We start from the raw sequence: 23,768 nt of genomic DNA, 5'->3' as shown, positions 1-23,768 counted from the left end.
TCGAAAAGACCAAACAATTCGAAGATAAAGATATTTCGAACCCCGCCGCAGCAGCGGTTCTTGAAAGAGGGAGAGAGAGGGGGAGAGAATGGCGACGACGATAGCGGTGGCGACAAGGCCTCTCTCTTCTCTCGGCGTCGAGCCTCGAGGGGGCAATAAATTTCGCCGCCGGTTCCATGCATTCGAAGCCATGCGGCGGAAATCCCGGCCGAGGGTGCGATTCTCGTTCCCTTCCCTTTCTTGCCCTCCCAGAGCCCTCCCCGACGCCCGCGACGCCCGCGACGCCCAGGCGGAGGCTGCGGAGACGGAAAATTCGCCGTCGGCGACGCCGGAGGGGGACGACGACTCTTCCTACTCGGTCCTCACTTGTATGACGAGCCAGCACAACAATATTGTGGTTGTGGACACTCCCAAATCGAGGTTTCTTCTTCTCGACTCCTCGCGTAAGAAATTCCCTCGTCTTCTTCCTTCTTCGCAAAATTCGGTGTCACAATTTGTTATCTTGTTTTGAAATTGATCGGACAGAAGGTTTCATGGATTTCGTGCTGATTGAAGAAATCTCTAGTAGATTAACAAGAAAATGCTTTTATAACCGATTCCGGACAGGTGGTATGTAGGGGATAGGTTGGAAGTATTGTAGAGCAGCACATTCTTGAATTGGTTATTAAATTAGTCCAACACATTCTTGAACTATATATATATTCCCATTAAGTTAGATAGCTTATATTCCCATTAAATTAGCTATAGCATGTTCTTGAATTGGTGAGAGAAGATCAACGGATGAGTTTTAAAACCACTGCACAGAAGAAAAGGAAATGAAAAAGCGTGATTACATATGCTTAACTCGATGATCTGGGTCATCCCGCTGTGTAAAAATTAGTTTGACCGTTTTTGATGTAATTGTTCAAGTTGTTACGTTTATCTTGGGTAAAAACATTGTTGATTAAGGTGTTATCAACATGCCTTGCCACATATTCTAAAAATAACACCATCTGAAATTCCCGTATATGTCCTGTTGTCGATCGAAATTATGTACCATGGCTATCTTGCCATGGTTGATCTAATAGGCTTAACTGTTAAGGGTGTTAATGAGATAATACAGTCAAATTGTGCTGACATAGAGGGTTTACTACTTAGTCTTGATGAGAATAAACTGTATTTCTTGACTTCCAAAATTTCGTTAAGTTGGTGGGGCAAAACCTATAGAAAGAAAGTAAATCGAATATAAAGACTACAAGAGTAGCAAACTGCGAGGTGGCACAAAAACATGCATGCTGACACACACACACATTCATAATAAAGTTGGAATTCCAGAGTTTTGGCTTCAAAAGCTTCTCATAAAATTTTCTAAATTCCTACAAACCAAAAATCATATGTTTTAGAGGTCTCTTTCCCATGTATCAAGTGAGTAGAAAATGGATGGTAGCAACATATCTAGTTAGTTAAATATATTGTCATGATATAATTTAAAAATTCAATTGGAGAATAGGAACCACTTCAAGACCTGCATCTGTCTATACATGCTGCCACTTAAGCCCAATAGGCATATCAAACTAACATTGTTAGCACAGTTGGTGTAAATCGGTGAAATGCATATGTTCAAACTTATGCTTTCTGCCATCCTTCTTCCTGCCAATATTTTGTTGCTTATTTAAGCCCTGATATAAAATTAGGACACTGACATTGTGATTTTGTTCAAAATTAAGTTTAACATTCTTTTTCTATACAGATAATATCCATAGCATGCTTAGCAAGGATCAAATATGGACTGGGTCATATTGGGTATGAAACTGCTCATTGGTCGATCCTTTTTCAACTTTACATAATCATTAGAAGTGAGGTTACAATTATTATTTTGATGTATGACAGCTTATGCCAAAGGTAACGCAGTTTGGTATTGTGGAAATGATAACTGTTGGACATGTGCTTTACTTTAGTACATCTTTGCTGGCATTACAAGATACAGCTCTGCAAAGACTCGTCTAGGATTTGTCCAACCAACTAATTACATTCTTTACTCTTTACTTCTTGTGGCCTAATTGATTAATTGTTTGTAGTAAGGTATGCCGTCTTAGTAACGGCCCCGTACCAGTGCCACCTTGTTACTATATCGCTACGCCCAATACGAAGGCCAATTCGGCGTATTGAGTGTCGGCATGCCCTTCGTACCATGTACCAGTTCGGTGTCCGTTCGGTACAGTACATTCCGTATCATTCGCTTCGGTACGGTATATGGCATACCTTGATTTGTAGAATCTTTTATTTTGTTCTTGCTACATTATTTTTTTCCTTTTGATTTAAAATCATGGACTAAGTTAAAATCCTTAAATTGTTTAACTTTTTTTAAACTTTTTTTTTTTTGTAAATCCTTTTGTTTTCCTTGAAACCTTTTGCCTTTTTTTTGGGTAAATGCTTTTGCTTTGGAGATCGAATATCAATCTTTGACTGTGAACCTACATTATTGCGCAATTTAATCCTTTGCTAGCTTAAAATGCTAAACAAAACATTTTTCTTTCCCCCCGCACCCCCCCCCCCCAAAAAAAAAAATCTTTTTTAGTTTGAACTTATTGTTGATTCTTAGAAACCTAGAAATTTCCATCTTTTTTATAAAAGGCTATGTTGTTATCTATTGTACTAATAACCAAAACTTTGAAATTTATGTGTTTTTGTTTCCATGTCTCCACCCCGCTAAGACTACTTCCATGCTAGCCAATACATCCCTCCAAAATTCAGTTCTCTAAGAGAGAAACAAGATATGTTCAGCTCCCAATACTGGGAGTGTGTATATCAAATATATGAATAGCAGAAAAAGTAATCGTAAAGTACAAAGATCAGATCCATCCATGCTACCTCTTATGTGCATATTGCATCTTGAGCAAACCATGAGATAACTACATGCATAGCACGAGTAAGGATCTAGTATAATAAATTCAAAATATGATATAGCTATAAGATGTTAGTTCTCAATATCATTTTTGACCACTTGGTTGTTGTAGATAAATTTGGCATGGGGTGCGAAGCAACTTGCTGAGCTTTGCATGACTATTCTTATTATTCCCAAAATTGCTTAAGGGTCTCTTACAATACACACCTCAGACATTATAGTTGTATTTATTCATGCGTGCGCGCACACATGTGATTGAGCTATGTTATAAAATTCTTTGACAATATGGTTTCTTTTCTATGCTTTTAACTAAACTTTTATTTGACTGCAAATGTTATAATGCACATATTGAGTTTTCTTCTTCCATATTTCATATCTTTCTTCTGGCAAAACATATTAATTATCACCTGACCCATTACCATAATTTTCTTTGTTAAATTAACAGTTTTATTCCCTTTGACCTCTATTTTTTGATGTCTTTTGCAGGATGAGTTTGCAAGCCTTCCTGCTATTGTTCCACAAGGTCCTATAGCAATCCTAGGTTTGGTAATTCACTCTAAAATCTAAATATTTTAAAAAAATTCTGCTTTGTCTCTCATGTCTCTAACTAGACATTTTAGAAGGATATATATATTAAACTTACATTTTAAGGTGCAACTTTTCCAGGGAGGTGGGACAGCAGCACACTTGTTGCTTAAGTTATGGCCTACATTGCATGTTGAAGGTTGGGAGATTGATGAGATAGTAAGGGACATTGCCAACTTCTGTTAAATTAAATTTTTTATGATACCTGTTTATTTATTGCTTTGATTCCTCTTAAGTTATTATCAACCCAATAAAAGGTTCTTATCATTTTTTTGTTTTCCTGGATTGGATGATCTTTCTTCCTTAACAACTTATTTTTGTTTTCATAATATTAGGAATTATTTTTATTTGCCAGATCAGGAACCCAAGGCACCTTTTGTGCCAAGTAATGAAATGAATCACAGTGCCAATTTCGTAAATATAAGACAAGCTGTTATCAAGCTTGTGAAATGTAAATTTCTGGAATCAAGGGAAATTGGTGCCACAAAAGAAGAGGGTAATAGTTTTTATCGAGTTCTTATTGTTGTATTGAACAACAGATGTAAATTCATTGATTTGAAATGCATAGCAATGCTACTAGTTTATTCAATCTAATGTAAGAACTATCAAAAGTAGTTTCTTATCTCAAAAAGGCCTTAGAATCTTAAGAAAATACAAAAGATGCCAACCAAAATTAGACTTCCTAAAGTATGAAGGTAATATTTAGTAGGATTGAAGATTTCTATCATCATATTGCAAATGCAAATTACATAGTACATGATGAAACAATGTCCCATGCTCCATTTTATCATAACTTCCTTTTCTTTGATATCATCTTTGATTTATTACTTGCCTACCCTCCTTTCCACCTTTTCTCCTGAAATTATCTGGTCTTCTTTCCATTCTAAAACCCCATTGCATAATTACCTCCTTTCCGAAGGATGCTCATCCTTTAAAATAGAAACTTCAGCTTATCCAGCTAATATTTTTTAGATATAGTTTGGCAAATCATACCTAGTCCATGATGATTGCTTATCTTATACTTAGGGCATGCAGCTAATCTTTTGCCTTCTTTTTTCCTGTCTAAAACTTCATTGCATCAGAACCACTTTTCTTTAGTATCTACTTGGCAAAGTCTTGGTTTTTTTTCATGATTTTTTTGTGCAGTCGCATTTGTATGTATGCCCCACGTAAAATCATGTAAAAGATATGAGTATTATATGTAAAGGACCAAAGCTTCTTTTAATTGCATATCTTGTGCGCACACTTCTTTACAGTTCTTGCAACAGCAAGATATCTGTTCAAAAATTGCCGATGCCATAAAAAGCAAGGACTTCTTCTACATTACATCAAACTTTCTTATGTACTCCCTGGTTCTACTGGCAAGCATGTCATTTTCTGATTCAAGTATATCATTGTTTAAGCCTCTGAAGTTCCTTTATTCATTGAAATTTTTGTTTCATCTCTCTATATTTGCAGCAACTCTTCAAGATTATATCTGGTCATTATCTGAAGCACTCCTAAAATCTTTGCTTCTTACATTTTTGCATGGAAGTTTACTTATTTGGGAATAACTTTGCTCTAATTCTTGGTAGCTGATCGACATGGCAAGGGAGTATTTTGGTCTATCTGAACTGGAGAAGTCAACACAAGCTGGTGGTTCACTTTCTGTTCACATTGGTGATGCGCTTTCTGAATCTGCTACAGTTCAAGGAGGGTTTGCAGGTAATCTTCTAATGCTTAATTAAACCACACACATTATTAAGCTTTCATGTTTCCTGAATTTCTTCATAGGATGATAATTCTTTTAATGGGTCAATTTGGCTAAATCTTCTGACATTAATGTTGCAAATACCCTTGACAATTAGCTGGATTAGGGATCAAATTGTAGATCTCACCATATTGTGTTTGCATTGAGAAAAATCATGTTAAATAATTAGTTTCTTTAATATTTAATTTCTATTTATAAATGCAAATTAAAATAAAGCATATGACTTTGGTACGTTCCTCTCCCTCAAGATCATATTTTACTTTTGTTGCAATACAGGCATTATTGTGGATTTGTTTTCTGATGGAAAGATTTTACCACAATTAAAAGAGGTTTGTAGCTTGTTCCTTTTTTATCCTTCCATTGTAATAAGCAGTATATTTTCTGAACTAGGTTATTTGGTTTGGTGGTAAGTTTTATGTTTACTTTTTGATGACATGTATATGAGTTATGTTGCCTACTGCTATGTTTCTAGATGTTGAAAAACCTCTGTAAATTTAATGCTGATATACCTTCAAGGGAGACTTCTGATCCTCCATACATTTTGTGTTCTAAATAAATTATTAAACGACCCCTACGACAGTAGAATGATAATATATTGAAGGAGATAAAGAGATGAAACAAGAAGAATAATCAGATTATAAGAGGGAAAGGAACATATAGGAAGTGAAAGAAGGTGGTGCAAGCTCTAGATTGATAAGCCATTATTGCTTAATTTTTTTAAGGGCCTGTTGTTACAGCATAAAGGTCATAAGACAAAAGCCTATATGAGAAGGCTCAACTGTTTAATCTTCTAAACCACTTAATCTTCTATTAGAAGGCTTCCAGATGAAAGAAGATAAAGAGATTACTATAGAAGGGAAAGGAGCGGATAGGAAGAGAAAAAAAAAGGAGGCGCATGCTGTAGATAAACAAGCCATTGTTCCATAATTTTTTAAAGGGCCTGTGGTTACAGCATAAAGGCCAAAAGATTGAAAACCTCTTCTAGAAGGCTCAACTGCTTAATCTTCTAAACCATCCCAGAGACAAGCTGTCCTACCTTTCAGGCACCTTGCCCACACCAGAAGACTTGGCTTCTGGAGGCCCACACCCCCCAACCTTTACTTGCAATATGGTCAGGAGATTCATCTTCTAAACCATCCCAGAGACGAGCTGTCCTACCTATCAGGCACCTTGCCCACACCAGAAGACTTGGCTTCTTGAGGCCCACACCCCACAACCTTCGCTTGCGATATGGTCAGGACATTCATCTTCCTATTCTGAAACTGAAGGACCTGTGCTTTCTCTTCGTGTCCAGTGGGAATTATAACGAGAACTCCAGTGAGTCTGAGTGAGAAGATTCTCCTTTACATTTGCCTGAAGAAGCAATGCAGAGTGAGGAATATGAAGAACTAGGGATGGAAAAGCCCAGAAGTTCCAAAGTTGCACCTCCTGGAGATCCTCAAAACAGCATGGCCCAGGAGGAACCAACTCTTCTCCCAAACATATGCCTGATATCCTAGAAGCCCCCTTTTGAACCAAACGCTTGACAGGATACACAACCAACAATTTGTCACTAGATAGTGCTTTAAAAGCCACATTGATGGCAGGAATGCACATTTTAAGACTAAGCTACATAGAAAAGCATCAATAATAGCCTCCTGACGCATAAAATTATACTTCGGTAGAAATTCAAGTAGGTCCTCAAATCTTTCGCTTGATAGGATATAATTTTTGCAGTTGACCTTGGAAGAAAACTCAGTCAAGCATGCATCAAGACCTTCGTGAAAAATATTAGCCTATATTTTTCTCTATTTTCTCTTCCTCTTTTTTTTTTTTGACATAACTGTTTCACTGGATACTAAGAGTGACATTTTCCTTTCTACCTTCACATGAGTACAGGGGCGGTTAACTTATGTTATCTGGACACTGTTTTCAGAATTCCAGTGTGCTGACACTTCTAGACTACTTGTTAAAGCATGTGCATTGTACTTGGATGCTCATTTTGTTCCCAGCTAATAACACAATAAGCAATTCATTTTATATTTAGTAACCTTTAATTTAATCATATACATCGGAATAGCAAATTCTGTTATTCCCCTAAAGTATGGCTTCTACTTCAGGATTGCAGTATTGTTCATAAAAATCCTTTGGATGAATCTCTTTGTTTCCTAAAATCTGAGAAGAATTTGTAAGAGAGCATGTCATTTCTGGATTTTTAAAAGGCTTCAACACATCAACTTGACTGTTCATATCCAGCCACTAGCCAATAATTTGTAGATTCGATTGCCCATCTCAATTCAGTTGCACCCAAGTAACTTTCAAATCTTGCCCTTGCGTCCCCATGATTTTAGCCTCTCATTTCATTTTGAGAATGTCATGAAGTTTGTAATGATTGTCCAGCTCTATCTTAGATACTCTTAGCTACGATTTGATTGAGTTCAATGCACCCACAAAATTGGAAAAAGGATGAGTAAATTTCTTACAATACTTCTTGCCTTTTTGGGCATATCTGAGTGTACATTAGTGCCCCATAAATTCTGTCCTTTCAACTCAAAATATCAAGCAAGCATAATGCTCCATTATAAGCAAAATTCGGGAATCTGTCTCGGTTCTTATAAACAGCCTTCTGCCTTGCATCGGGAGCCTAGCATGACTTTAATTTCATAAAATGGTGAAGCTATTCTTATAAGGTGCAATGCCCGCTCCAAAAATTTGATCAAACAATCCTTTTGAATTTTTTGCAATCCCATTCATGCATATGCCGTTCGCTACATTCCATGATGTTTACCCTTAATCAAGCCTTTTCCCAGACCTTGCATTGATTTTAACTCTTAATCAAGCTTTTTCCTAGACTCACATTCTTTTTACCACCCTTCGCAAACACGTCGGGTTGGCCAGTCTGTTGGAGGTGGATCTGATTGCTGGCTTTAGTGGCATACATGATGTGGTATCTGGTTCCAAAGAACCAGCAAAGTAAACCACTCTGTTGCTGAAACAAAAGAAATCTCCACCAAAACCTAGTTATTTCAGGAATTTCCATCTGGTTAGCGGATACAAATTGTGATTCCTCATGGTCAAGTTGCCTCATATGTGGGTCAACTTAAAAATAAGAAACTCATAATCCAAACCCTACTTAGTTGTATACTAAAGAACTTCCAGGTGATCCTGATTAATTTGGGTGGTGTGGATGGTCTGGTTGGTACATATGGAAATTACCTGGCATCAGCATTAATTTCATAGCCAAAACATTGGTTATTAAGTGATCTGTCACGACCCCCGCCCCAATCCGGCGGGCCGCCGCGATGGTCCTAGGGTGCGGGTAGGCATAAGGCCACCAGCCACCACGTAGAACCCTACTACCTATCAATCATCAATAAATCCTGAAAATTTTGGCATGATGCATGCACAAAATGATCACCTTTTCTATATTGACCTATCAGGATTATCTCAATACATACAACAACACTATCTGTCAGAGCATCGATCACATAATCTGTCACATAATAAACCTGGACAATATATAGCAATACATTATCACAGGCACACAACTGATCTGCACATATATATATATATATACCTGCTTCCCAATCCATCCATGGTCAACCCATATCCACAACATGATCTGACTGTAACTATACACTATATACAATAGAAGGTTTATAATACACCAAAATATATAAACCTCTATCTACATTATACTATGGAGCGGCACAGCTAGCAGACAATCTCTAACCCTGCTCTTCTCTATACAACACCTGCCCTGCAGTCAAAAATACCAAACTGGGGAGTGAGTATATGAATGCTCAGTGAGTGGACTAGAGAGTACTATGCACATGAGATAAGATATAATCATGGCTCGAGGTGAAATCTCAAGAGCATATGAGCAGTCATCAATAACAGGGTGCACACAACTCAACATAAGAAATATGGAGTAAATCATCACAGTATCACTACAATCATAATCAACTCATCAGGAGCATATATAGAATAATCAAATAGACATGAATGATACATCATGAATATGCTCAATAGATTATAACACTGAAATATGCAAATCGGGGAGTCAATATGCGAAGTCATCACTAGACAGCTGTTGGGAGGTGGGTCTTACGCCCCAGGCGAACCACAATAACTCCCTACTGTCACATGCATATGCAGGATAAGACACCATACTGATAATGTATATGCTGGCCAGTTGATGGGGACATCAGCTAGGTCCCCATTTTGTTTGCATATTTGCTTATTGTTATTTTTGGGTTTATTTGTGTTTTAGGATTTATTTGTGATTTATTTTATTCTGGGCTTATTTGCATTTTAGGGCTTATTTGTGGGGAATTATTTTATGTAAGGGGTTTATTTTAATTGTTCTTATGGGGGCCCTATTTATAGGGAACTTTTATGTTGATTAGGGTTTTAATGAAGAATTAAAGATTTCTTTCCCCCACGTTTTCCTCTTCTTCTCTTCTCCTCCCTTCTCCTTCTTCTCTTCTTCTTCCTCCTTCTCTTCCCCTCTTCTCCTGCTTCCATTTTAAATTTGGTCCGGCATCAACTTGGTATCAGAGCAAGGCTGGTTTTGCCCCTGCTGCCAAAGCCCCGATCCATCTCCCGGCTACTTCTTCCAAACCAAAAAAAAAAAGTTCTGCAGCCGAGAGAGAAGAAAGAGCCACAGCCCCTGCACCAGACTCTCCTTCGCGTCTCTCTGACTTGATCCATCAGTCGCCGCCGCTTTCCCCACCACCGGCAAACACTGTCAGCCGGTGTATGGCCGAGCGCCGACGGATCCCCGGTTTCCTGTGGCCGCACGAATACTACGCCGTACGTTGACCACGGACGCCGGAGCGTGTCGAAGGGCCACGAGTGGTTCCCGCCGCCGGAAAGAAGAAGAACGTCACCGCCCTCCTTGCAGCTTTGTCCCTCGAAACCGGAGTCACCACTGCGTCGGCCGCCCTGCCTGCAACCGCCGATTCGCCCTCCATTCCGGCCGCAATCGCCGCTGTCTTCCTTCCCGACTGCAGCCGCCGCCGATCAGAGCCCCGTGGCTATTGGCTGCGCCGCCGGTCCCCTCGGTCGCTCCGCAACGACCGCCGAGCAGCCCGGGTCATCCTCCCGTTTCGGTCGGGAGGTTCGGGAGGTTGAAGACGGGTGGTAACGGGTGAGTTCTAAACCCGTTACCCCAAAACCCGATAGCCCGGGTCCACATCCAGTAAGTTAAAAAAAAAAATTGGCACGTGATCCGCACGTGCTGAGTTTCACAGTTATCGGAGCGGGTCTCATTCGAAACCCGAATCCAATAACCCAAGCCCGTCAAGGTTCAAAAAAAAAAAAAAAAGAAAAAAAATCCCTTCGGATCACGTGACCTGCACGTGTTCCTAAAAAAAAAAAATAACCTCTGTTCTGCCGAAGAGGAAACCCTAGGGTTTCCACCGCCTCCTTCGCCGCCGTCGCCGAGCTCAGCCTGCAGCGCCACCACCGGCCACTCCGCCTTTTCCTCCTCGCCGCCTCTGCCGTGCCGTCTCTGCCGCCGACGCCATCTCCTCCGTCACCCGAGCCCGCGCCGCCCCTGTGCCCGTGCCGCCCGTGTCGCTCCGCCGTCGCCGCCTCCGCCCGTGCCGCTTCCTGCCGCCGCCGAGATCCGTTCCATCCTCCTCCTCCTTCGTCCACCGCCCGAGCCGCCGGTGCCCGAGCCGACGCCACCATCCCGCCGGGGCCCGAGCTGACGCCGACGGCCTTATCGTACATCCCCTCCCATTTTCCTCACCACCGGCCGACTCCACCGGCCGCCCGCCGCCCTCCTTCCGCCGTCCTCTCCTCCTCACGGTCCGACTGCCCCGCCGCTACGCCCACCTCCGCTTGCCGTTGCACCAGACCACCGCCTCCACCTTTCCCTTTTCTCTCCACTCCCCTTTCGGTCCCCAGTTTCTTCCTTCACTCGAGCTCCATCGCGCCCCCCCCCCTTTTTTTTTCCTTCCCTCTCTCTAAACCGCGCCCCATTCCTGCGCCCGATCCACCGTAGCACCTATGGCCCAACTGACTGCAGGGCCCGCCACTGATTCAAGGGTCAACTCACAAGCCTCCCTCATTTACAGGCCCGCTAGCCACACCATACAGTATACCCCAAAGTTGACAGGTTCAGCAGGTCCCCAGTTGCTGTAACTCGACCAGATTCACGCCATCCGACGAGCCGACTCACCGCGCCCCCGACCGTCGCCCCAGCCCATGAGTACATGATTCTGATTGGCTGTATCCGCCACAGGTAATAGGTTCTTCCTCCTTTGGGCTTGTTTATCTAAATATGTTCTAGTTCTCTTGCATGACAACCCTATCTTGAAACTTATTTTATTGTCAAACTGCAAAACCCAGAACATTTACTACCACACCCATCCTATCCACCATTTAAATCTAAATATTAAATTAGCACACCTTAGCGACTGGATAGTTCTCAACATCCATAGATCAGATTACTTTCGGACTTTGAATGACCGTAAAACGTGCTTGCAACCTAATTTCTTATAGTGACTAATTTTCTACTTTAATTCTGAGATAACCAAAGTACCAATTAGTAACATTTAATTTTGAGTTACTTTTGTGAAAATTTGCTGATTTCCGACTTCATAGTAAGTTGCATTAGTAGGTTGTCCTGCATCACATTTGGTCAATTAGGGTTCATTAGTAGCATTGCATATCATATCACCAACTAGAATAGTTCCTGCATGCCCACCCGTAGTGGTCGAGAGTACCTCCTTACTGACTCTCAGTCCCCTTTACCCACCATGGACCCCAGAGTTTTACAAGATATTTTGGACCAACTAGCTGCATTACGAGCTGATCAAGAGGAATTCAAACGAGAGATCCGTGCTCTAGTGCAACCTCCTACGAATCCTGAGCCGTCAACCCCATTCGCGGCTTACCCTGAGCTTGGTTTGGCTACACCTAGGAACCAACTTCCTCCTAGGAACCAACTTCCTCCTGATCACCAGCGCGATCTTGATGAGCGACTACTTCGTACCGTACGAGTAGAAGCTCCCACATTTGCTGGTCAATTAGAGCCTAGCGTGTACCTTGATTGGAGAGCAGCCATGGATAATTATTTTGAGTGGTACGATATGACTGATGATAGAAAAGTACGGTTTGCCAAAATGAAGCTTATTGGGCAAGCTCACTGGTACTGGCATAACGTTGAACATCGGCGTGAGACCCAGAGGCTTCCACGCATCACCACTTGGGAGGATATGAAAGAAAAACTGAATGAGAAGTATCTGCCATTCTCTTATCGACAACGCCTTATGGATAGATGGCAGAAACTAACTCAAGGAACCTCAACTGTTGCCGATTACATTGCACGATTTGAAGAGTTTCACATGAGATGCGGTGTAATCGAAGAGGAGACTGTTACTCTTTCTAGGTTTCGGGCAGGACTCCGCGAGGAGATCCAGAAAGAATTGATCCTCCGAGAGATTACTACCCTTGGCCAGGCATACCAATTGGCTCAGGATGTGGATAGTTTTTTACGAGTCCCTGTGGTGAGACGTACCGACTCTCGGTTCTTACCCCCAGGAGCCCGACCTAGTCAAAGCTATCTCCCACAACCTAGACCACTCTCCAATCATCCTTCCCAGCCCGGTTCTAGCCAAACACCGACTAGGACGTTCCCGGTGCCTGTTCAAAGTACATCAACTGATAAAGGAAAAGGCATATTAGGGTCCAACCCGCCCTTAAGAAACCAAACCCAGTGTTTCAGGTGCCAAAAGTTTGGCCATATTGCGTCCCAATGTAATGCCAAGACCTATTTAATGACTGAACTGGAAGCAGGAACCCAGGATACTGAACGTGTCGAAGAAGTCTATGAACCAAACATCGAGGATTTTGTAGATGACTTTGGAGACGAAAAGACCGGATTAGAGTTTGTTCAGACTGAATACCAAAATGAGCCCACTGATAGGAATGACCAAAACCATAGGCTTCATGTGGTTAGGTGCACACTAGCCCAAACAAAGACCGAACAAGACTGGCGAAGAACCTCCCTATTTTATACACTTATTAAGATCAATGGTAAAACATGCAAAATCTTATTTGATAGCGGGAGTTGCATCAATGCCATTGCGTCTGGAGTTGTTTCTCGCCTTGGCCTGAAATCTACCCCTCATCCTAATCCATATAAAGTAGCCTGGGTAGATAAGACGTCCATTTCGGTATCAGAAAGATGCCTTGTCCCGATTCAATTCCTATCTTATAAAGACGAGATTTGGTGCGACTGCCTTCCGATGGACGTAGGTCAAGTCATTCTAGGAAGACCTTGGTTATACGATAGGGACGTCACACTTCATGGTCGGTCAAATTCGTGTAGTTTCATGTTCCAGGGTCGGAAAATTATACTGAATTCATTGCCTCCTAGAGAGCCCGACCCTGAGAAGAAGGGTGCTACACCACAAAAAGATGAATCACTTCACATCATTACTTCGAAAGAGGTAATGAAAGATATCGAAAGCCAATCACCTGTGTTCGCCCTTGTGGCTAGAGTTATCAATGTGGAGTCAAATGCCGAACATCCGGCCGCCGTAGTTCCTCTGTTGGAGGAGTTTCACTCTGTCTTCCCAACTGATCTTCCAGAGACACTCCCTCCAATGCGTGATATCCAGCACGTAATTGATCTCATTCCTGGAGCATCACTGCCAAATCGTCCCCACCATAGACTCAATCCAAACGAGCACACTGAACTGAAACGCCAAGTTGACGAACTCGTCACTCGAGGGTATATTCGTGAGAGTTTAAGTCCCTGTGCTGTACCTGCACTCCTCACTCCCAAGAAAGATGGTTCTTGGAGGATGTGCGTCGATAGCCGTGCTATCAATAAAATCACGGTTAAGTATCGTTTTTCCATTCCTAGGCTGGACGACCTTTTAGACTATATGTCTGGTGCTACAGTTTTTTCCAAGATCGACCTAAAGAGTGGGTACCACCAGATTCGGATTCGTCCTGAGGATGAATGGAAAACTGCATTCAAAACTAAAGATGGACTCTACGAATGGTTAGTAATGCCTTTCGGACTAACAAATGCTCCAAGTACTTTTATGAGGGTGATGACACAGATCTTTCGACCTTTCTTGAACAAATTTGTCGTTGTATATTTTGATGACATCCTCATCTATAGTCAAACTCAAGAGCTCCATCTCTCACACCTAAGGCAGGTTTGTGAAGTCCTGCGGAAAAAATGCTTCTTTGCAAACCTTAAGAAGTGTGCCTTCCTGACTGATCACGTCACTTTCTTAGGATTCATAGTGTCTTCCAAGGGTGTCTCCGCTGATCCAGAAAAAGTAAGCGCGATAGTCGATTGGCCTGAGCCCAAGACCTTAGCAGAAGTACGTAGTTTTCATGGTCTGGCTACTTTCTATCGTCGCTTCATTAGGAATTTTAGTTCAATAATGTCTCCCATCACAGATTGCATGAAGAAAGGAGACTTTATCTGGACTAAGTCGGCCTCCCAAGCATTTAACGATATTAAGCATAGGATGACCGAAGCACCTGTTTTGCGCCTTCCTGATTTCACTAGTATTCGAGGTCGCATGTGATGCCTCTGGCGTTGGCATAGGTGGTGTGTTAAGCCAAGAAGGTCATCCTGTCGCGTTCTTTAGCGAAAAATTAAGTGACGGCAGGTTGCGTTATTCCACCTATGATAAGGAATTCTATGCGGTAGTGCAAACTTTGCGACATTGGCGACACTATTTGCTACCGCAAGAATTTGTCCTGTATTCAGACCATGAGGCTTTAAAGTATCTCAATTCTCAAAAGAAACTAAACCTTCGACACAGCCGATGGATTGAGTTTCTACAAGCCTATACTTTTGTGCTGAAACATAAAGCTGGAGTTGAAAATAAGGCTGCTGATGCGCTCAGTCGACGGATCTTCCTCCTATCAATGATGAGCACTGAAGTAATTGGTTTTGAAAGGATCAGGGAACAATATACCACCTGTCCCGATTTTAGTAATGTATACCTGACCTTACGAGATGGAGTAGAGAGAGAGCACGATGATTTCTTTTTACAAGATGATTATCTCTTTCGCTCCGACTGATTGTGTATTCCTCGAACTTCTTTGAGAGATTTTCTAGTATGGGAAGTACACGCTGGAGGACTGTCTGGGCATTTCGGGAGAGACAAAACCGTTGAGATGGTGGAAAGACGTTTCTTCTGGCCGAGTCTCAAGAGAGACGTGGCCAAGATCGTCGCTCAGTGCCGCACATGTCAGTTAGCCAAACAACGTAAACAGAACACTGGGCTTTACACTCCACTACCTGTTCCTGATTGTCCGTGGCAAGATGCTAGCATGGATTTTGTGTTAGGGCTTCCACGTACCTCGACCAAACACGATATCATTTTTGTAGTAGTGGACCGGTTCTCTAAAATGGCTCATTTTCTCCCATGTTCTAAGACTTCTGATGCTTCTAGGATTGCGAAACTCTATTTTGACGAAGTCGTTAGACTCCATGGTCTCCCTAAATCTATTGTGTCTGATAGGGATGTTAAATTTATGAGCTATTTTTGGAAAACTCTTTGGCACATGATGGGTACCAAGTTAAAATTTTTCTCTGCCTATCATCCTCAAACTGATGGCCTGACCGAAGTTGTCAACCGAAGTCTAGGGAGTCTTCTCAGATGTCTGGTAGGTGAGCATACTAGGACTTGGGATCTCGTGTTACCAACTGCCGAGTTTGCATATAATAGTTCGGTCAATAGGACCTTAGGCATGAGTCCTTTTGAAGTGGTGAATGGCTATAAACCTAGGCAACCCATAGACTTGATTCCCATGTCTCATCACCATAGAGTCTCTGAGTCTGCACAATCATTTGCTTCACACCTGCATTCATTGCATCAGGAGATCAGCAAACTTATTCACTCTAATAACTTAAAATATAAATCCCTTGCTGATTTGCACCGACGTTATAAAGAATTAAATGTAGGTGATTCAGTCATGGTAAGAATTAGACCTGAACGACTTCCTTCGGGAACGTTCAAAAAGTTGCAATCTCGTAGTGCGGGACCGTTCAAAGTCCTAAAGAAAATCAGTTCGAATGCGTATATTGTAGATCTTCCTGAAGACTATGGAATTAGTGCGACATTTAATATTGAAGATTTAGTCCCATACAAGAAATCAACATTCATTCCTTCTGACCCTTTTGTTGATACATCCACTGTTGTTGATCACCCTGGTCTAGCACCTGCTAGTGAGCCTCCACCTCCACAGTTTCATGCACGTAGAGAACATATAGAACATATATTAGATGAACAGGTTATATCTACCAGGAGAGGAAGCTACCAATGTTACCTTGTTCGGTGGAAAGGTCGACCCGAATCAGATGTGTCGTGGATTTCGCGAGCTGAGTTGCAGCGCCTTGACCCGGATCTTCTGGAGCAGTACGACAGCCGACCCGATCTACACTCGACGGGGTCGAGCTTTTCTCACCCGGGAGGAGTTGATGGGGACATCAGCTAGGTCCCCATTTTGTTTGCATATTTGCTTATTGTTATTTCTGGGTTTATTTGTGTTTTAGGATTTATTTGTGATTTATTTTATTCTGGGCTTATTTGCATTTTAGGGCTTATTTGTGGGGAATTATTTTATGTAAGGGGTTTATTTTAATTGTTCTTATGGGGGCCCTATTTATAGGGAACTTTTATGTTGATTAGGGTTTTAATGAAGAATTAAAGATTTCTTTCCCCCACGTTTTCCTCTTCTTCTCTTCTCCTCCCTTCTCCTTCTTCTCTTCTTCTTCCTCCTTCTCTTCCCCTCTTCTCCTGCTTCCATTTTAAATTTGGTCCGGCATGACCAGTATCCAGAACAGAAATCCATAGAAACATCTCACATCTGTATACTAAACGGCACCTTGCGGGGTTTTACTTTGCCCGGCGGCAAGCCATATATAAGTCGCAGGACCGGCCGATCCTACGCCTAGGGCCATGTCCCCCCTAAAAAGGGACTGGGCTCCGCCCACCCAGAAGGCTACTATGTGCACACAGACCGATGTCTAACCCCATCGACTATAGGTGTCCTATAGATACTGCCAAACCATGCATAATGCCATAATGTACCCTCCCAATACTCTACTAAAAAGGAGCATAATCAAGACTACCACTCACTCGACCACGACCCAATCATAACTAACATCAGGGTTGGGAGTGAGGAATCATGGGAGTGCAATGCAACTCAATATACCACTGAAAAGGGCTCTACAAGTCTTTGAAATAGAGAAAATGAAATAGAGGAGTGCAATGCAACTCAATATACTTAATTCTTTGCTCTGACAGGACTCTTCTTTAACCTTTGCTCTGATACCAAGCTTGTCACGACCCCCGCCCCGATCCGGCGGGCCGCCGCGATGGTCCTAGGGTGCGGGTAGGCATAAGGCCACCAGCCACCACGTAGAACCCTACTACCTATCAATCATCAATAAATTCTGAAAATTTTGGCATGATGCATGCACAAAATGATCACCTTTTCTATATTGACCTGTCAGGATTATCTCAATACATACAACAACACTACCTGTCAGAGCATCGATCACATAATCTGTCACATAATAAACCTGGACAATATATAGCAATACATTATCACAGGCACACAACTGATCTGCACATATATATATATATATACCTGCTTCCCAATCCATCCATGGTCAACCCATATCCACAACATGATCTGACTGTAACTATACACGATATACAATAGAAGGTTTATAATACACCAAAATATATAAACTTCTATCTACATTATACTATGGAGCGGCACAGCTAGCAGGCAATCTCTAACCCTGCTCTTCTCTATACAACACCTGCCCTGCAATCAGAAATACCAAACTGGGGAGTGAGTATATGAATGCTCAGTGAGTGGACTAGAGAGTACTATGCACATGAGATAAGATATAATCATGGCTCGAGGTGAAATCTCAAGAGCATATGAGCAGTCATCAATAACAGGGTGCACACAACTCAACATAAGAAATATGGAGTAAATCATCACAGTATCACTACAATCATAATCAACTCATCAGGAGCATATATAGAATAATCAAATAGACATGAATGATACATCATGAATATGCTCAATAGATTATAACACTAAAATATGCAAATCGGGGAGTCAATATGCGAAGTCATCACTAGAAAGCTGTCGGGAGGTGGGTCTTACGCCCCAGGCGAACCACAACAACTCCCTACTGTCACATGCATATGCAGGATAAGACACCATACTGATAATGTATATGCTGGCCAGTATCCAGAATAGAAATCTATAGAAACATCTCACATCTGTATACTAAACGGCACCTTGCGGGGTTTTACTTTGCCTGGCGGCAAGCCATATATAAGTCGCAGGACCGGCCGATCCTACGCCTAGGGCCATGTCCCCCCCTAAGAAGGGATTGGGCTCCGCCCACCCAGAAGGCTACTATGTGCACACAGGCCGATGTCTAACCCCATCGACTATAGGTGTCCTGTAGATACTACCAAACCATGCATAATGCCATAATGTACCCTCCCAATACTCTACTAAAAAGAAGCATAATCAAGACAACCACTCACTCGACCACGACCCAATCATAACTAACATCAGGGTTGGGAGTGAGGAATCATGGGAGTGCAATGCAACTCAATATACCACTGAAAAGGGCTCTACAAGTCTTTGAAATAGAGGAAATGAAATCAATTTACAAAAGAAGTCATTTCACAATTCGGAACCAATTTGACTACTCTTCTATCCCTCGTAATTTCTCTCAATGTTTCCCCAAATGCGTGTACAAAATAATCAAGCATGGAGAAACAAGATTATAGAGGAATCTACTACAATATCAATCAATATGCACAAGTGGAATCAATTTACAATTGGCGACATTCATGAAAATGAATTAAGAATGCTCATGGTGCAAAGTACATGACTTCCACTCACCTGCCAATCCGGCACGGTTCTGATACACCTCCAAAACTCTATGGAAGGCAGTAGGAGACTTCTTCCTCTTGATCCTTAGTTCCTTGCCCAACTGAAACATGCATTAATCACACATTTATTCTTGTATCAAGGCCCAATAACCTACGTATCAATTGTAAGCATAAAAGTTTCAGTTGACACAACTTCCTCCCTTAATTAACATCTTTTCTTTTTCCCTTATTCTTATTAATTAATCCTCAATTTACATGAATCATGATGCAAGAGTATCCCACACACACCTTGGACCAATGCTATAGGGTCAAGGTGTGCGAAAGGATCGAATCCCTTCTAATCCAAAATTTTACTGAACCTTGGGTCGACCCAACATCATCCTTTTTTCATCTTCTTCATCCGGATGAACAGTAACCCGGACTGACAGTGGGTTACTTCATCCCGATTTTGATCCACTTTCCGAACTCCAATTTTTATGAAATTTATACCCAATGTTCTACACTCATAGGGATTTCCAAAATGGTAAGATACATCATCATCGGAGGCTGATTGACCCCCGAAATAATTCACCAAAGTTGGGACTTCGACACAGTTTTTCCACAGTGCCGGAAAAACTTGTCGAAATCCGATTCTTCCTCTTTTAACCACCTCTACAACCCTTATCCAACCTCTCTAGACCACATCCACCCTTTGTATAGCCTAATTTCATTAGAAGACTAGGTAGGGATGGGTATTTACCTTTTCTCTTCGGAAAATCGAGGTCTTTGCGTAGAGAGGAAGAAGACCTACGCTTTTCCCTTCAACTGGCAGCGCAACCGGGGATCCCTTCCACCTCAAACTCCCTTCCCTTCTTCTTTCTTCTTCTTCTTCTTCTTTCTTTCTTTCTTTTCCTTCTCTCTGTGTTTCTCCCTCTCTGTTTAAACTCCACCGTCAGACCAATCCCCCTAATTAAGTCACATTAAGCACTATTCACCCTTTATTTAAATTATTAAATTTTCATTTTGCCCCTAACACTTCAATATATCTACTGTTATGCCATTAACTTTTGATTCCTTCCAATTTTACCCTTTATATCAATTTTTAAGGACTATTCTATCCTTCTTTATATAAATTTTGTTTTTTTGGGGGTTATTACATGATCTAACTGAAAGTTGACTCTTTGCAACCAAATAAACACTTTAGGGTCTCAATTCACTCTGAAGAAGTCTACGGACTGGTGATTTTTAAACACACATATCATTGAGGCATTTCTGCGATTCTGTCAAACATCTGGATGGCATTTAAAGTGCAGTCCATGTAACGCTAAATCAGCTGAAAATGGAGTTTTTTAGGTTACTAGAGAGAGAAGAGCAGTAGGAATGGATCGACAGTGCATTTTAGCAAGGAGGGGCTGCTTAGGGAGAAAATTGCTAGAGTAGCTGTTGCAGATAGCAAACAACTTGGAGAAACTGCAAGGCTGCTGATGCTGATGTTGCAGATGGCAAGAGGTGGTGCATTGGAGTACAAGGTCATGAGCTTGCCATTGATGGCGAGTTGGTTGAAAAGGCAAGGGGAATCAATGGAGAGGTTGTGGTGTAGGTGCTGATCTAGGAGAGGCAGCAGTGGGTGATACAGGCATGGAGGTTGAGCATTGAGGAAGGCTAAGGCTTGGTGAATGTGGCTCAATTTGGAGAGAATGGAGGAGATGTGGTGCAGGTGGTGACCAGAGAGAGGTGTTTGGGGACAAGCCATGTCATGACTAAACTGTACACTGGGATAGTGGACATACAGCTACATAAAGGTTAGATGAGGGATGGATTGGAGATGCAAGCAGCAGGAGTGGAGAGATGATGCTGGCTTGCTTAACTTCTTTTAAAATTGGCAGCCATGTGGAAAAAAATACATGGTATTCTTTCCAAAATACTTAAAAGATAGTGGAATAAAGTATAGGATACAAGAAAGTGGCAGGCTTTTGCCACTATATAATAGTAAATAAGACAACAAATATTTTTGGGCACTCTGACAATAGAGCATCTTTCTCACATAACCAAGAGGATTGGCATATGGAAGATAGTTCTAGAGAAATATCATGGGACACTCCAATGCAAATGCTGGAATCTTCACTTCTAAACCATTAAAAGCACCAAAAAAGACTAATTACTAATATCTATTTCGACACTCCATATTTACAGCATTTAATGTCAAGTCCTTTTATTTCTCCAAAAAAAATTGTCAGGGCCTTGTATAGCTCCTAGAGGTTAAATAAACAGCTGTAATTTCTATTTTATATGGTACTCTTGGGATTCTATCATGGATCTTTACATATGAATAATCAATAATGATATGGCAACAAGATGTCCAAGATTTATGGGACATTACCATGTTCTGAAAGTTCTAGCTCAAATTAGTTATATGATTTCAGGCATGACATGTTGGTCTGTTTCTTATTTGTTATAACTTTTTTCTTGTGTTGATTTTTTTTAAATACTTGTTTCTTAGCATTGTGGTACATTGCAATTCCTTTCTTCTTTTTCCTTTTTTGGCTATTACTGCTTTTATATTTTGTTACATTTTAGGTCTCTCTATTTTATTCAATTTCTTTTTTTATCCATGTAACATCACCTATTTTTGAATTGTATTTTCTTATGTTCATGACAGGTTGAAACTTGGTTGGAAATTGAAAGAAAGCTGATGCCCCATGGTCGAATTATGGTGAATTGTGGTGGGGCACATTCTGAAGTATCTGGCAGTGGAGATAAAACAGTAGAAATGATTTTATCGACTGATTCCTGGGTGCAAAATTCTACAATTAAGGCACTATGCAAGGCATTTCCAGGAAAGGTATATTACCACTGATCTCTATATCTCAGCTGAAAATATGCCTATACATATGTTTCCCCATTTACCTCCGAATGATTTCCCAAGGGAGTGACAATCATCCTTTGGGAGTCAGAGGAACAGCAACAATTTCAAGGCAGCTTTCATCTAGAATAACTGCAGTACTTTAGTGCTCATTCTGACAATATTACAACTACCACCAATTGTTTTGCTATTAGCTGAATTAGTTGATCCTTCCTGGTCTACATCTTTATTTGATTATTATGTAATTGAGTTCCTTTGGATGATATTTCCTTTTCATTAAGAAAAATAGGATGAAATCATATTGCCTTTGTAGATGCATCTATGTTTGTCTCCATTCTTTCAGGCCATTTATGAGAAAATATTGATTTATGGTATATATGTATATATATAAATTAAAGGTTCCCATTCTTAAATTTGACAATTTCATGGATGATAGTTCACATAACCATATTCTATGGTATGCAGTTGTTATATAAATAACTCATGAGAGTTCTGTTGAACATGAAATCATCAGATATTTTAAAAATCATTTTGCTTGCTAACAAAATTATTTTAATGGGCTTATGAAATGCTTGCAGAATTGTTGATCCGCAGCTTTTTGTACCATAATTATACAAATATGCAAATTTTGGCAATATTGTTAGAAGGTAATTACGACTGATTATCCTAATTTGTTTCGAGGTGATTTGGAATATTATATGATATGTACATATCTTGGAGACTTAAAAGGAAAATTTTATAGAACAATTGTAAGGCTTTTTCATGTTATATGGCTCAGAGTGCTAGGCAAAAAAAAAAAAAAAATCTTTTTTATGTTTTTCCCGTCTTTTCACTTCAAGTTTCATGTTATTTTCCTTGTTTTTGGCTGCAACAAAACTAGAGTTAGATAAATTGTCGTGTGGAAAGCTGGCTATGAAGCTGTGGCTTGTCAACTGTACATGTTGATTGTTGCTTCTATTGTCATCCCTTTTGATCATGTTTGTGCATTTATTCTTGGCATGCAAGGCACTTCTGATCTACTTGTTTGTTGGTACAGCTAAGCTGGAAGAGAATGGCAGAAAAAGATAGTAATAATTATCTTGCACTCACAGGCCCGCTACCAGACCTGGATGCTTGGTCAGCTGCCCTGCCGAGCCCATTGAGCTTGAATGTTAGACAGTGGAGACCTTGCGAACTTGCTTGCTGATAATTTTCCAGCATAAAAGGTCCCATCCTCAGCTTAACAATCTTCTTCACTTCAGAGGTGTGCTATTTCCTAGATCTTTCTGCAGTGAACTCCAGCCATCTCGACATGTTCAGAACACATGGACTTCAGTTGGTAGGCTGCATGCCAGAGTCATTTTGCTTTCTCCATGCAGATTTTCATCTTGGCTGATATAAACCGATTTATCCTGAGATATCAGCTGATATGATATCAATATCTCAGCTGAGAATTTCTATTGTTCTTTTGTTACTTTAAAATGTATATTTTCATTGATAAAATACTAAAATTAGTGTCTTAAAAACATTGGTGAAACCCAGATTTATTATATCGGCCAAGAGTTTGATATCTCGGTTCTGATATATGGGCCAAGGTTTTGGAATACCACTTGCTTACAGATTTTTCCTTCCATCTCGGTGGAGGTAAACTGAGATATCAGTTCATCTCAGTACGGTCACTTGCCAAAATGACTATGTCCCTTCTTATAAAACCTTGCCTTACAGGGGAAGATTGTACGTTCTTAGCCAAGAACAAAAGATATTTCAGATCTTACTATTCTTTTTTGCATATCTATCTACCAATACTCAAAAATCGAAATCATC

The 23,768-nt window shown here is 41.0% G+C and overlaps 1 protein-coding gene across 1 annotated transcript; it reads left to right on the top strand.

Annotated features, from left to right (window-relative positions):
- LOC103718502 (uncharacterized) lies at positions 1 to 23,514 on the top strand. Its single transcript, XM_039118703.3, has 8 exons — positions 1 to 443; positions 1,730 to 1,782; positions 3,371 to 3,430; positions 3,551 to 3,628; positions 5,044 to 5,173; positions 5,496 to 5,548; positions 21,762 to 21,944; positions 23,002 to 23,514. The coding sequence occupies exons 1-8, from the start codon at positions 89 to 91 to the stop codon at positions 23,149 to 23,151; spliced, it is 1,062 nt and encodes a 353-aa protein (XP_038974631.3). The 5' UTR covers positions 1 to 88; the 3' UTR covers positions 23,152 to 23,514.
- The last annotated feature ends 254 nt before the right edge of the window (positions 23,515 to 23,768 follow it).

Source organism: Phoenix dactylifera, chromosome 3 (genome assembly GCF_051530095.1).
Source record: "Phoenix dactylifera cultivar Ajwa chromosome 3, Ajwa_hap1_PhDact_Kaust_v1.1, whole genome shotgun sequence".
Taxonomy (NCBI): domain Eukaryota; kingdom Viridiplantae; phylum Streptophyta; class Magnoliopsida; order Arecales; family Arecaceae; genus Phoenix; species Phoenix dactylifera.
The sequence above is the reverse complement of the archived record's forward strand: the minus strand, read 5'-3'. Positions and strand labels throughout refer to the sequence as shown.

Coding starts and splice junctions, on each gene's coding strand:
- LOC103718502 (XM_039118703.3), top strand. CDS start 89: ATGGCGACGACGATAGCGGTGGCGACAAGGCCTCTCTCTTCTCTCGGC. Junction 444..1,729: donor TCTTCTTCTCGACTCCTCGC/GTAAGAAATTCC, acceptor TTTTCTATACAG/ATAATATCCATAGCATGCTT. Junction 1,783..3,370: donor TATGGACTGGGTCATATTGG/GTATGAAACTGC, acceptor TGTCTTTTGCAG/GATGAGTTTGCAAGCCTTCC.